This window comes from Erpetoichthys calabaricus, chromosome 14, assembly GCF_900747795.2.
Source record: "Erpetoichthys calabaricus chromosome 14, fErpCal1.3, whole genome shotgun sequence".
In the NCBI taxonomy this organism is placed as follows: Eukaryota; Metazoa; Chordata; class Cladistia; order Polypteriformes; family Polypteridae; genus Erpetoichthys; species Erpetoichthys calabaricus.
Genome location: NC_041407.2, coordinates 20432921 through 20447947, shown reverse-complemented (window position 1 = coordinate 20447947; position 15027 = coordinate 20432921). Strand labels below are relative to the sequence as shown.

General features: G+C 40.6%; 1 protein-coding gene across 1 annotated transcript in view; it reads left to right on the top strand.

The window, feature by feature from the left end:
* Positions 1 to 13312: 13312 nt before the first annotated feature.
* stx8 (syntaxin 8) overlaps positions 13313 to 15027 on the top strand; it is a 164454-nt gene continuing 162739 nt past the window's right edge. The window contains exon 1 of the mRNA XM_028818637.2: positions 13313 to 13430. Coding sequence (XP_028674470.1) covers positions 13414 to 13430 — 17 coding nt within the window. The 5' untranslated portion in view covers positions 13313 to 13413. The remainder of the gene's footprint in view (positions 13431 to 15027) is intronic.

The window sequence follows — 15027 nt, the reverse complement described above, 5'->3', positions numbered from 1 at the left end:
ACCAACAATAGTTCTGAAGAACCACTCTGGCACATTTATTTTTAAGAATATCATTAAGGATTTCAGGTTTCTTCTACATATTTGGAATTTTTTTTAAAGCATAAAGAGCCAACTTCATTTACAGAGGACCCATCCCAGAATGAAGTGGTGCTTGGTCAAGCAAGGGTTCTACAAGGAACTGCACAACCCAGTAAAGTGGTTCCCGAAAGACCCATTCTTAAGAAGGTTCCAGAAAGAATCCTAATTTCTTTAGATCCATAACAGGCTCCTTACAGCAAATAACCATGAACAGATGGTAACAGATCTGTGAAATACCATTGGCTTATGATTTTTAAAAGGACTATCCCTGCATACAATTACAAAGGCCAAGTTCGGGTTTTCTTAATCTGTTAGTGTCCTGCTAGGTAGCCTTCCATACATTAAAGGTTTCAGTTTGTTTTCTACATATCAGGAAGATTTTCAAAGCACAAAGAACCAACTTCATACAGTATGCAGAGAGCCCGTTCCAGAATGAAATGACTCTTTGTCAAGCAATGGATCCACGAAGAAACACACAACCCAATAAAGACCCATAAAGTGCCAGTAAAGAACTTGTGCCCTGCATACAGAACTTAACATGTTAACAACTAAAGAAACTGAACAACTTATTTATAAGTCTAGACATCATTACTATGAACATGGAGAAAAAGCTAATAAGCTTTTAGCTCAACAAATTCACAAACAAGAAGTTCGCAATGCAATACCAGTAATCACCAACACGAATGGAGAACTAAATTATAGACCATAAAAATATAATGCACACATTTAGAGATTATTATAAATCCTTATATTCTACTGAGCTCAAAGAAGACAACACACAATCTAATGCATTTCTGGATACATTACAGACACCACAAATAGATGCTTTAAGTGCTGAGGAACTGGATAAAACTCTGACGCTAACAGAATTACTAGATGCTATAAACTCACTTCAAAGTGGGAAATCAGCAGGCCCTGATGGTTACCCCGTAGAATTTTATAAGAAATTCTCCACTCAGCTAGCTCCCCTCTTATTGGCAACATTTACAGAAGCTAGAGACAACCAAATACTACCTCAAACATTTCGACAAGCATTAATCACCGTCTTTCCTAAACAAAATAAGGACTTGTTACAATGTGCATCATACAGACCAATTTCACTCCTGAATAATGATGTTAAGATACTCTCAAAAATTCTAGCTAGAAGGATGGAGAAAGTGCTGCCCTCGGTAATATCACAAGATCAAACTGGATTTATTAAAGGCCGACATCTATCTTCCAATCTCCGACGCTTGTTTAATGTTATATATTCACCAGCAAAATCAAACACCCCAGAGATATTACTATCATTAGACGCAGAAAAAGCATTTGATATGATTGAATGGAACTACCTTTTCACTGCATTGGAGAAATTTGGGTTTGGCCCGAATATTTGTGCATGGATCAAACTACTGTATACCAGTCCAGAAGCTTCAGTTTGTATTAATAACATTTGCTCAGACTACTTTAAGCTAGAACGTGGCACCAGACAAGGATGTGCCTTGTCACCACTGCTGTTTGCAATCGCCGTTGAACCACTGGCGGTTCACTGCCGAAATTCTTATCAGATAAAGGGGATTGTCAGAGAAGGACTGGAACAGAAAATTTCTCTATATGCAGAAGATATGGTTTTATATATATCAGACCCAGAAAACACTGTCCCTGCAGTTCTAACAGCACTAACAGAATTTCAAAAGATATCTGGTCTTAAAATTAATCTGAATAAAAGTATACTCTTTCCAGTGAATTCACAAGCATATAATATCAGATTGGACACCCTACCTTTTACCATAGCAGATCAGTTTAAATACCTAGGGGTAAATATCACAAGTAAACATAAAGCTCTTTATCAACAAAATTTTGCCGTCTGTATGGAAAAAATTAAGCAAGACCTGGATAGATGGTCAACCCTTCATCTCACTCTAGCCGGAAGAATTAACGTTGTTAAGATGAATATCCTTCCTAAACTTCTTTTTTCATTTCAAAACATTCCAATATATATCAATAAATCATTTTTTAAGCATTAGATTCAACAATAACCTCATTCATTTGGAACTCAAAACACTCACGTATCCGAAGAGCGACCTTACAAAGACCTCAGGCAGAAGGTGGCATGGCTTTACCTAATTTTCAGTTTTATTACTGGGCAGCAAACATACAAGCCATTAAAACCTGGACACAAATAAATGAACATACACAGGCTTAGTCCGCAATAGAAGTAAAATCCTGTAGTACTTCTTTATATTTCCTGTTCTGCTCTCCAATAAATGAAAGTTATCGCAACTATACTAATAACCCAATTGTGCTTTACTCACTTAGAATATGGAACCAAATTAGAAAGCATTTTAAGATGGAAAATCTTTTATCGGTGGCACCTCTGCAAGAAAACCACCTCTTTCAACCCTCGCAAACATATCCAGTTTTTAATACCTGGAAAAGTTTTGGGATTAAAATGCTCAGAGATCTTTATATAGACAACATATTTGCATCTTTTGAACAATTACGTTCCAAATTCAACCTCCCAGCTACACATTTCTTTCACTATCTTCAAATTAGAAATTTTGTTAAACAGAAATTGCCCGATTTTCCCCACCTCGCACCCTCCACAATGCTGGAAAAAATACTGCTCAATTCCGAGGAAACAAACACTATTTAAACAATATATAAAATCTTATTAGAGTCCCTACCTTTCAAAGATCCAAGAGGACATTGGGAAGAAGATCTCTTAATCAACATATCAGAAAAGGAGTGGAAGGTTGCAAAGCAGAGAATTCACTCGAGCTCCATATGCGCAAAGCATAGAATTATTCAACTAAAAATTATATATCGAGTGTTGGTTTCGTCTGTTTATAGGAGATGGACGTCTGAAGCAGAGCTCCGCTAGCAGCGGCTTTATTTTCCCACATATTTCATATTATTTAGAGGTATCCTGTATTTAACCCGACCAAGGAACTTCCACTACAATATACAAGCATGAGTAACAAGAAGAAAAGTCAGAAGGAACCGGAAAAGAAACTTAAAGCTGCATCAAAGTCCGGACAGACTTCTGGCCTGAGTGCAAGTGTAAGGTATGGCATCACGGAGACTGACCTGGAACAGGCAGACGAATGCGCAGAATTCCTGGGACCCCGCTCCATTGAATCGTCTCCAGTCGAGAGTGAAAATGGGAGCGAAGGCGCAAGTGATACAGGTCGCGAGGGATCGCCGATTTCTGAGGGGACTCACGGCTCGAGTGGAAACAGCGGACCAACTGGCATCTAACGCCGATGAAAAAGCCACAGCTGCGAACTCGGAATGCAAAAAACTTGGAGACAGACTTGCAGCCCTGGAGGATGGGTGCAGAAGAAATAATATAAGAATTGAGGGTATACCTGAGAAACGAGAAAGCTCAAGCCCAGTGAAATTTGCAGTAGAATTACTGTCTAAAATAATTGGAGATGACTTTAAACTCGACAATGAGATAGCCACGGCTTATCGCACAAAGATACCAAGCGCCTTTAAACCTAGGTCTTTTATTGTCTTTTATTGTCCGCTTCGAGTGACTAAGATGTAAACTTGATGTGATGGCACTTCTCAGACACAAGCAAGAGATTATATTCGAAAATAATCTTATTCGTATTTTTCCCGACTTCTCACCATCAACAGCTGCAAAACGCAGATCCTACATCGACATTAAAAAGATTCTACGGGAAGCCGATATCAAATACAGCCTCTTGTATCCCGCCAAACTGAAAGTGGAAGTTCAAGATCGACATTATATTTTCTTCAGCAAAGATGAAGCTGAAAAAGAATTAAAGAAGCTGTTTCCGACACTTTTTTGAAAGTTAATTAAAATTAAAGAGCCGTATTCTATCAAGGCACGGGAAGGACCTATGATCTGATCGCTGGATCCATGTTTAAAGAGACTGGTATTATAATTATACATCCCTTATTTTCTTTTTTTTTTTTTTTTTTCTTTTTATCTGGACTTTATATGTTATATGTTTATGTTTTAATTAGAGTTATAGAGTTATAGACATGAGTGTGAAAATGTGGAAGTGATTAAAGTAGGATTCGTTTTATTTATTATTTTTTCTTTTTATTATTATTTATTTATTTATTTTTATTTATTTATTTAATTTTTTTTTTTTATTATTTTTTTTATTTTACTCTACCTTAAAGTAGACTGTTTAACTTCATACCCTTGGTTTATTGCTTGTTCTACTATTTATATAATTACCATTATACTATTACAGTAGGAATTACCAGGTTTATCCTAGACTAGTTTTTAAAATCATTCCCAGGGTTGTTTTTTTTTTAATCTTAAAATCTTAACTTAAAAGCGCTGAAGATTATTTCAAGCTTAAATATTGTTAATGAGAACATTTTCGGCAGATAGTATTAAGGATTTAACTGTAAAAGATATCTCTGTTTTAATTCTGTAACGCCGCTGCAGGGTGGAGTTTGTTTTGTTTTGGACGTGCTCTGTCTCTTCGTAAGTCAGAGGACTGGAACATCGCGAAGTGGGATCTAGCCTCATGTGGGGAGGCAAAATGGGGGGGTGGGGGGATAAAGGGGGAGAGAAGGAGAGCAGGTTATATCTAATCTATTCTTGTAATCCTTATAATTATAAATATCAATGTATATATCGAGCTCATCTGTCTCGCTTAAAACTGTCCAAAATGTTTCCAGGGCAAGATCCAACCTGCGAACGCTGCAACCAAGCTCCTGCCTCACTGGGTCACATGTTCTGGGCCTGCACCAAATTAACATCATTTTGGACAAAAATTTTTAAGTGCCTTTCAGACAGCCTTGGGGTCACAATTCCTCCTAACCCATTAACAGCTGTGTTCGGTGTTCTTCCAGACGGACTTGAAGTGGAAAAGGATAAGCAAACGGTGACTGCATTCACTACACTTTTGACACGAAGACTTATTCTGTTAAATTGGAAGAATCGTAATTCTCCTCTGATAAGTCAGTGGGAAACCGATGTTTTATATTATTTGAAATTGGAAAAAATCTAATTCTCAGTTAGAGGATCTGTACAAAATTTTTTCAAAACCTGGCAGGATCTGATCAATATTATTTTAGAATAAGAGAAATAACTATTATCGCATTTAATTCCCTTCTCCATCTCTTATTTACATATATATTTATTTCTCCCTTTCCTTTGCTTATTGTTGTCTTATTAAAAAGCCCTAAGCAATTCTCCTTTAGCTAAGCTCTCCTTCTTTGGGGTGGGGTCTGATTTGTCTTTAATTTGTTTGGTTATAAATTGATCTATTTGTATGGAATGATTACAATAAAAATTAACACAAAAGGTGGCCACCAAGGAAACTCCAAAATGATGATACTCCAGTCGGGAATTGGGGTTAGCACAAGACAGTGGGGACATAATAGATGATTACTTTTATATTTCGTATTTATAGGCACTTGGAGTGCTTTACACTGACAGTGGGTAGACACTTCAGTCACCACAATTGTGCAACAGCCACCTGGATGATGTGACAGCAGCCATTCCTGCGCAAGGACGCTCACCACACATTAGCTAGTAGGTGGTGAAAGGGTGAGAGATAGATAGGCAATAAGAGATGGGGGATGATTCGGGGACCAGAATGACCAGGCAGTGATGATAGCAGATAGATTGATAGATAAACAGATTAAAGGCACTATATAATAGATGGATGGATAAATGTGAAAGGCACTATATACAGTGCATCAGGAAAGTATTCACAGCGCATCACTTTTTCCACATTTTGTTATGTTACAGCCTTATTCCAAAATGGATTAAATTCATTTTTTCCTCAGAATTCTACACACAACACCCCATAATGACAACGTGAAAAAAGTTTACTTGAGGTTTTTGCAAATTTATTAAAAATAAAAAAACTGAGAAATCCCATGTACATACAGTAAGTATTCACAGCCTTTGCTCAATACTTTGTCGATACACCTTTGGCAGCAATTACAGCCTCAAGTCTTTTTCAATATGATGCCACAAGCTTGGCACACCTATCCTTGGTCAGTTTCGCCCATTCCTCTTTGCAGCACCACTCAAGCTCCATCAGGTTGGATGGGAAGCGTCAGTGCACAGCCATTTTAAGATCTCTCCAGAGATGTTCAATCGGATTCAAGTCTGGGCTCTGGCTGGGCCACTCAAGGACATTCACAGAGTTGTCCTGAAGCCACTCCTTTGATATCTTGGCTGTGTGCTTAGGGTTGTTGTCCTGCTGAAAGATGAACCGTCGCCCCAGTCTGAGGTCAAGAGCGCTCTGGAGCAGGTTTTCATCCAGGATGTCTCTGTACATTGCTGCAGTCATCTTTCCCTTTATCCTGACTAGTCTCCCAGTTCCTGCCGCTGAAAAACATCCCTACAGCATGATGCTGCCACCACCATGCTTCACTGTAGGGATGTTATTGGCCTGGTGATGAGCGGTGCCTGGTTTTCCCCAAACGTGACGCCTGGCATTCATACCAAAGAGTTCAATCTTTGTCTCATCAGACCAGAGAATTTTCTTTCTCATGGTCTGAGAGTCCTTCAGGTGCCTTTTGACAAACTCCTGGTGGGCTGCCATGTGCCTTTTACTAAGGAGTGGCTTCCGTCTGGCCACTCTACCATACAGGCCTGATTGGTGGATTGCTGCAGAGATGGTTGTCCTTCTGGAAGGTTCTCCTCTCTCCACAGAGGATCTCTGGAGCTCTGACAGAATGACCATCGGGTTCTTGGTCACCTCCCTGACTAAGGCCCTTCTCCCCCGATCGCTCAGTTTAGATGGCCGGCCAGCTCTAGGAAGAGTCCTGGTGGTTTTGCACTTCTTCCATTTACGGATGATGGAGGCCACTGTGCTCATTGGGACCTTCAAAGCAGCAGAAATTTTTCTGTAACCTTCCCCAGATTTTTGCTTCGAGACAATCCTGTCTTGGAGGTCTACAGACAATTCCTTTGACTTCATGCTTGGTTTGTGCTCTGACATGAACTGTTAACTGTGGGACCTTATATAGACAGGTGTGTGCCTTTCCAAATCAGGTCCAGTCAACTGAATTTACCACAGGTGGACTCCAATGAAGCTGCAGAAACATCTCAAGGATGATCAGGGGAAACAGGATGCACCTGAGCTCAATTTTGAGCTTCATGGCAAAGGCTGTGAATACTTATGTACATGTGCTTTCTCAATTTTTTTATTTTTAATAAATTTGCAAAAATCTCAAGTAAACTTTTTTCACGTTGTCATTATGGGGTGTTGTGTGTAGAATTCTGAGGAAAAAAATGAATTTAATCCATTTTGGAATAAGGCTGTAACATAACAAAATGTGGAAAAAGTGATGCGCTGTGAATACTTTCTGGATGCACTGTAATAGATAGATTAAAGGCACTATATTTTAGATGGCTAGATAGATGTGAAAGGCACTATATAATAGATAGATGGATAAATGTGAAAGGCACTATATAATAGATAGATTAAAGGCACTATATTTTAGATGGATAGATAGATGTGAAAGGCACTATATAATAGATGGATAAATGTGAAAGGCACTATATAATAGACAGATTAAAGGCACTATATATTAGATGAATAGATGTGAAAGGTACTATATAATAGACAGATTAAAGGCACTATATATTAGATGGATAGATAGATGTGAAAGGCACTATATAATAGATAGTTGGATAGATGTGAAGGCACTATATAATAGATAGATTAAAGGTACCATATATTAGATGAATACTGTAGATAGATTAAAGGCACTATATAATAGATAGCTGAAAGAACTCGGCTCCAGTGTGTAAGAGAGACGATTTGTAGCATTGTTCATAATGGCACTCTGCTTTAGCCTGGACATCACAGCTGAAGGTTGCCCAGGGATCTTTGTTGAGCCCAGAGAGTCAAGACCTCATCCAAAGGATAGTGCTGATGTTTACAGCCCAGTGACCCCGTCACTACAATAAAGCATTGAGATGCACACACAGACCATAGGATGGCTTCACCAACATGTCTTCTAACTAAAACCCAAGCTTTTTCTACTTGGCATCCCATCCAAATACTGCCTGGGCCCAAACGTGCTTGGCTTCAGGAGGATGACCTCTTCTGAAGTGACAATATTTTAAGTAATTTCTGATTAACAAATGATGCTAGAACTGTGGAGATGTAATAGTGAGTGCTGCAGCCTCATGGTAAGGAGACCAGGGTTCACATCCTAGGTTCTCCCTGCATGGAGTTTGCATGTTCTCCCTGTGTCTGTGTTGGTTTCCTCCTAAAATCCAAAGACATGCTGGTTAGATGGATTGGCATTTCCTAAACTGGCCCGTGTGTGTGTTTGTGAGAGGGACTGATGCCCTGCTGAGTTTGTTACTGCTTTGTACCCAATACTAGCTGGGATAGGCTCCAGCAGACCACCCATGACCCTGTTCAGGACTAAGTGGGTTAGAAAATGACTGACTGTCCAAGTTCTGTGCTATTATCAGTAAAAGAAATGCCAGTTAAAGTGTTAAGAGTTTTAGGTTGGTTTGATTATTATTAAATTATGTTTGCTGCACGTCCTTCCCCACCATAACCGGTTGTCTATAGCAGGGGTGGGCAAAGTCATTCCTGGAGGGCCGCAGTGGCTGCAGGTTTTTGCTCCGACTTAATTAGAAAACAGTCCTTGCCAATAATTCAATTTCATGGCTTGTTTGTGCTTTAACTCTGCTATGTCAGGTCATTCTCATATCTTAGATTTTTATTTTTCCTTTCTAAGGATACTAGGGGGCTCCGCCCCCTGCTCGCTTCGCTCGCCAACCCCTGGTGTTGGGTAACCTGAAATACATTGATGTATGTATGAGATATATTGGAGTGTAAAGGTGTAGATGACGAACAAAGGAAGTAAAGAACCCATAGCATGGCACATTAGAAAGATATATTGGAATATTTCTTTATACACAACATTTGTAGTAAAGATGGTGTGTTGTCCTTGAATGAGTTCTCCTTGGTATGGAGTATCTATAACTTTAACTGTAACATCAGATGAACGCCGAACTCTTGAGAAGGCTACATAAAGTTGTTGGTTCCATCAGGACGTAAATGCAGGACAATATCGCGGTCAAATGGAGGCTCACCATCTTTACTTTGAACGACAATTGCAACTTCATTAACAATGGGAAGATTGTATTGTCTTGGATCGTGTTCTTTGTCCTATATTAACACTAAAGCAATTGTAGTTGGCGCTACACCTTCTGCATCTGCTTTTGTATTGGCCTCCCTTTCAACCTCATGTAGCATCTTTATAGACTTAGCTAATGGGTGATTGTTTATGACTTCAGCGACGTTTCTCATTATCAGCTCTGTGCATTGCTTGTTTTCAGGAAGGTTCATTCGTTGATAGATTGCATCATCTGGATCTAACACGTAGATTTGTGCATATTTGCGTTCGTGATGAGGTTCAGGGTGCACTGTTCCAATTCGATGTAATATACACATACGCTAAAGCAGTATGGGCCATTGCCAGCTGGTGGCCAGATATTTACTCCAGTAGATGCAAAAGCAAATGAACTATTGTAGGATCTAATGCACTCCATAATGCCTGCTTTGCAGACGCGCATTGTAGGCGCCTGCGTTCATTGATTTTATCTAGGCGGGCTCGTTTTTGTATCTCCGTCAGTTGTGGTCTTTCGTTTTGAACCCGTGCCTGCTTTGCTTCCGCAGTCTCAGATGCGCGTTGTAGGCGCCTACGTATCCATGCGGGCTCGTTTTTGTAGCTCCGTTAGTTGAGCTGGATCGTTTTTGAGCCGTGACCGTGACTCCATTAGTTATCCGTTGTCTACCGTTAGTAATATGGATAATTGCACTTACTGTTAATACGGAGCGTTTTCTGTGGTTGTACTGTTAATAATGCATCACTGTAATGTGATCCACATATGCTATATGGTTTGGACGTGTGAGGATGCCGTACGTCTAATACGGAGAGTTTGTTTATTCTTATTACCCGGACCATGCTGTGTAGTGTGGACGTTTAGTTCAGAAGCGCGTTGTAGGCGCCTGAGCCTTTCGTACGATCTTTGTGGACCTTTGCGGACTCCGTAGTGTCTTCCGTTTGACTCTGGGGTGCAGTGCAGAATCCTCTTTTCTGTGTGGCTGTGTCATTAGTCGTTAGCTATGAGTATAGTTAGAATAGTTTGGGTAGCTCGATCCCTAGGGTGCATGTCCGAATTTTTAATTTTAGTGATAATAAGAAACTAAACCAATGTGCATTCTAAGACATTATTGTTAGTTTTGAAATAAAAAGCTTGATTATTTAACGTACTGTAATGTTTGTAGCAATAATACAAAATGTAATAGAAGTAGTAACACAACCAGATTCTCTTGAATATACTGGAGAAACCTGACGTCCCTGGATCTGGCTTGAGCTGGCTGAGGTGCCGCAGCAGTTGTCAATGATGTTTGACCGTTTAGCGTTTTAGGGGATTATTGTTTACTTCTACGCAGGTCACATGTCACTGTCTACAGTGCAGCTGAGACACTCGGTATCACCGTCTCCTGATGGTGTCAGTTCATCTCTGCCAGGCATCTTCTATGGTTTAGAGCCTTGCTTGACCAAATTGCTCTTCTACAGACTGCCATTTTCTGACTGCAAACTCCATGTCCACCAAGTCGTCCGTCACAAAGGAAACTGGTCCAACTGATTTGCTAATTCCTAGGATGGACTAACATCTCATTCACGGTTGGTTCCTGTTCTGGCTGCATAGGTACTATCTCCTTGTGTCATTGAATAGAATAAACAGATTCAAAATGTGGGTAGATTATTTAAAGAAAAACATATATACCATAACATTTTCAAAGCCCCCTTAAGCACTGTCTAAGCCCCCTTCAAAGACCCCTGAGCAGGGTTCCTGGGGGCTGCATAGGGTACAAGGCCCCCTCCTTTCAAAGACCCCTGAGGAGGGTTTCTGAGGGGCTGCAGAGGCTACAAGGCAGGATCAATCCCTGGACAGGGCACCAGACCACCACAGGGTGGACACACTCAAACCCACATCAACAACAACAACAACATTTATTTATATAGCACATTTTCATACAAATAATGTAGCTCAAAGTGCTTTACATGATGAAGAAAAAGAGAAAAAAAAGTAAGAGTTAAAATAAGACAACACTAATTAACATAGAATAGGAGTAAGGTCCAATGGCCAGTGAGGACACAAAAAAAAAAAAAACTCCAGATGGCTGGAGAAAAAAAATTAAATCTGCAGGAGTTCCAGACCATGAGACCGCCAGCTCCCTGAAGATTCCTCTTCTGCACCATACTGAGGATCTGCTGCTATTGGGTGTGAAAGGGTGCGTCCCGGACACAGACAGGCAGACACGTTCCAGTCCATCACCACACGTTTATTTACACTACTCACACTATATACAAAGTCACTAGTGCACCTCACCAAACCCTCCCTCAGTCTCCCAAAGTCCTGGCTCCTTCAGCCTTCTCTTTCTTCTCCACACAACACACTCGGGCTTCTCCTCGCCCCTCTGCACCGGCCATGTCCACCTCCTACCCGACTCCAGCCTTGATTGCAGGGCGGCGGCTCCTTAAATAGGCGACTGATTGCGGGCCGCACCCAGCCACCTGCGACATGGGTCAAAATCTCAGCACAAGCTTCTAGTTTGAGTAATGGTCATATCTCACCTTGATCATTGCTGTCTGGATGTTTTGTTTCCTTTCCCAAACTGTAAACTAATTAAAACAGCTTTTGACACATTCTTATTTCTCATTCTCAGGTTATAGACTAATTGAAACACCTGCCTTAAGGTTTTAAGTTACTGATGTAAATACTGAAGGAATGTTTGAGACAGAATGGGCGGCACGGTGGTGCAGTGGATAGCGCTGCTGCCTCGCAGTTGGGAGACCTGGGGACCTGGGTTCGCTTCCCGGGTCCTCCCTGCGTGGAGTTTGCATGTTCTCCCCGTGTCTGCGTGGGTTTCCTCCGGGCGCTCCGGTTTCCTCCCACATTCCAAAGACATGCAGGTTAGGTGGATTGGCGATTCTAAATTGGCCCTAGTGTGTGCTTGGTGTATGGGTGTGTTTGTGTGTGTCCTGTGGTGGGTTGGCACCCTGCCCAGGATTGTTTCCTGCCTTGTGCCCTGTGTTGGCTGGGATTGGCTCCAGCAGACCCCCGTGACCCTGTGTTCGGATTCAGCGGGTTGGAAAATGGATGGATGGATAAATTTGTAAAAATCTCAAGTAAACTTTTTTCACGTTGTCATTATGGGGTGTTATGTATAGAATTCTGAGGAAAAAAATTAATTTAATCCATTTTGGAATAAGGCTGTAACATAAGAAAATGTGGAAAAAGTGATGCACTGTGAATACTTTCTGGATGCACCGTATTTGAACAAATCTGTATTCTTATACAGTATGTGATTGTTGTGCATTTAGTGAGTGGTATAATCTATTCATGCATTTTAACTTTAGAGCTGTTATGAGGCATGCATTGTGCCTCCGCTTGGTGAGGGGCGAGGTGCAACAACAAAGTAGTTTGAATAACTGAATTGTGTTTCTGAGGTGGCTATGATAGATTGGCCATCTAGCGCTATGAAGAGGATTTGTTTGAGTTTTTTTCTTGTTTTCTTAGGAAGTCAAGGCTGGGGGCACAGGAGTTCTGTCAAAACCTGTGCCATCTTAACAGCATCACAGACCCCCGGGCTAAGTAGTGTTTTGATAGCAAAACAGAAACATACATATAGGCATCAGAAACATCATGGGCCCCTATGCTTCTGGGGCTCCCGGCCAGGGCCCATTGAGCCCATATGTTAAGACAGTCTTGTGTTAAAGCCCATTGAGGCATTCCTTGTGTGATTTGCTGTTGTTGTATTACTTTGTCGTTATTATGCTTTCAAACCAAAAGTGACAAAAGACTACTGTTGTTAATACCTATAATTTAGCACATCATTCTTAAGCATGTCTGATCCAACTCAGGGTTGTTGAGATCTGGAGTCTGTTCTGCTCCATTGGGTGCCTTGGATGGTAGGCTAGTCCATTATAGCGCCCACTGGTTCGGACATTAAAGTGACTCCAACATAAAGTATTCATTTAATGGAAGCTGGATCAGTGAAACAACAGTCTAACAATTGCACCATCATACTGCTCATACGTACAGCTCACTTACTTGAAATGCAATGGAGGGGAGTCCCAAAGAGAGCTGCTCCCAGCATAGCACCCAACGCGTCTCCGTAAACGAAGGATTGAAAATACGATGGCGAGTGAGTATCGAATGAAGACTCACTGGACAGTTTGTCCTACTACGGGTTCCGTAGTCGCATTTTTTTTTTTTTTTTTAAAGAGCAAAGCGGAAGTTCTTGTAAACAACTACGGGAATTCATTTCTGTTGCTATCTTCGCATCTGAACACTAAAATATGTCACGGGAACCTTGGTAAGTGTATCATCAAAGAACGAACTGTTGAAAGGTTTCGGTGTTTTCTGTTTTAAGTAAACGGGGCTAGCATTTCATTTATTAGAAATGTCGTCCCATGTTTTGTTCGGTTATTGTATCCTTTGGATAGGAAGTTTTTATAGGGAACACAGAGCTCCATTCTGATACAAACGAAACACTGAAGTAATACTGGTTGACACTTTTTTCTGGGAATTGATGTAAAGTTTAAACGTTACCAATGTGGCATTCCAGGAGGTACAAACCTGGTCTTAGTATGTCAAAGTTGTGTAATGTAATTGCGGCTGGTACCCAACAAATGTGTCTCTTTTTAGATGTAATTTGTAAAATGACGGTATTTCGTTTATGTTGTACAAGTAAATACCTGCTTCTTTCTTATCTCTGCTTAAGTATTGATTTAACCATTCGTTTTATTGTGTGATGACCGAGGCGTACTTTTTAATTGTGTCATGGATTCCATCCGCCCACATTTGTAACCCCCTTATCCAGGGCAAGGTCTTGGGGCAGATGGAGCCAATAGCGGCAGTCATCGTTATGGATTCTACTTTTTTTTTTTTTAACCTATTTTTCTGAAGTCGAAGCATCATTTCATTTACTGAATGCGACTGATCCAGTTTTAGGTGCGTACCAATCGAAAGTAATGCAATGGAACAAAAGTGAATATCAGTAAAACACCGGGTAGATTCTCAGTATTTATGGATCCTGCCTTTAATCATATTTAATTAAAACCATCAATATTAACCTTGCTTATTGAATGGACAAGCAGGATCTGGACGGCAACTCCGCTTAATAGGGGTGAGCAAGTTGTGAATGCATATGGTAGTCTTCTACAGGATTTCTTAAACAATGGGTCACGTCGCGAGTCCATATAGGATTTAATATAAATTGAGTTTGCGAAGCGGGTCGTCGCGGATTAAGTAAGTAATCAACCCTGAGGCGGCGATTTTCAAAGGGAGAAAAAAAAAACTCGTCCTGACGATCCAAGGGGGGACCCGGTATGCTTTGACGATCATCAGAACGTTTAAGAAACAATGGTCTCGAAGACGTTGAGAAAGGCATTAGTAGGAAGCAAAAAATAAATTTAAGAAAACGTGTTTTGGGCCACCAGCTTTGCACAACTGGTAGCCCAGCTATCTATATGGGGGAGGAGGATACCTGCATCTGTTTACAGCCACGTTAATTCGTTAACTATTGTTTAATATAAGTGCATATGTTACATTATCTATCTATCTATCTATCTATCTATCTATCTATCTATCTATCTATCTATCTATCTATCTATCTATCTATCATGATGTTATTAACCATCATAGGACCATCACAGCAGGAGGTCATTCAAGACCCAGTACGTCTTAATATAAGCCCTGTCATAGGATTTGAGGTTCCCCAGACTATTAGGGGGTGAAGTGTTGTGTAATCGGTGGACAACCACTCTGTCCCTCTTTGATACACTTATGTAGCAAGTCTAACGTGCAACAATTTTTTGGTGCCACTAGGAGAAGTTCTATCCATAAGACACCGGAGATTGGTGATGTCAGCTGGGACCCCGGAAGCGATTTTGTCACGGTACCCAGAAAGT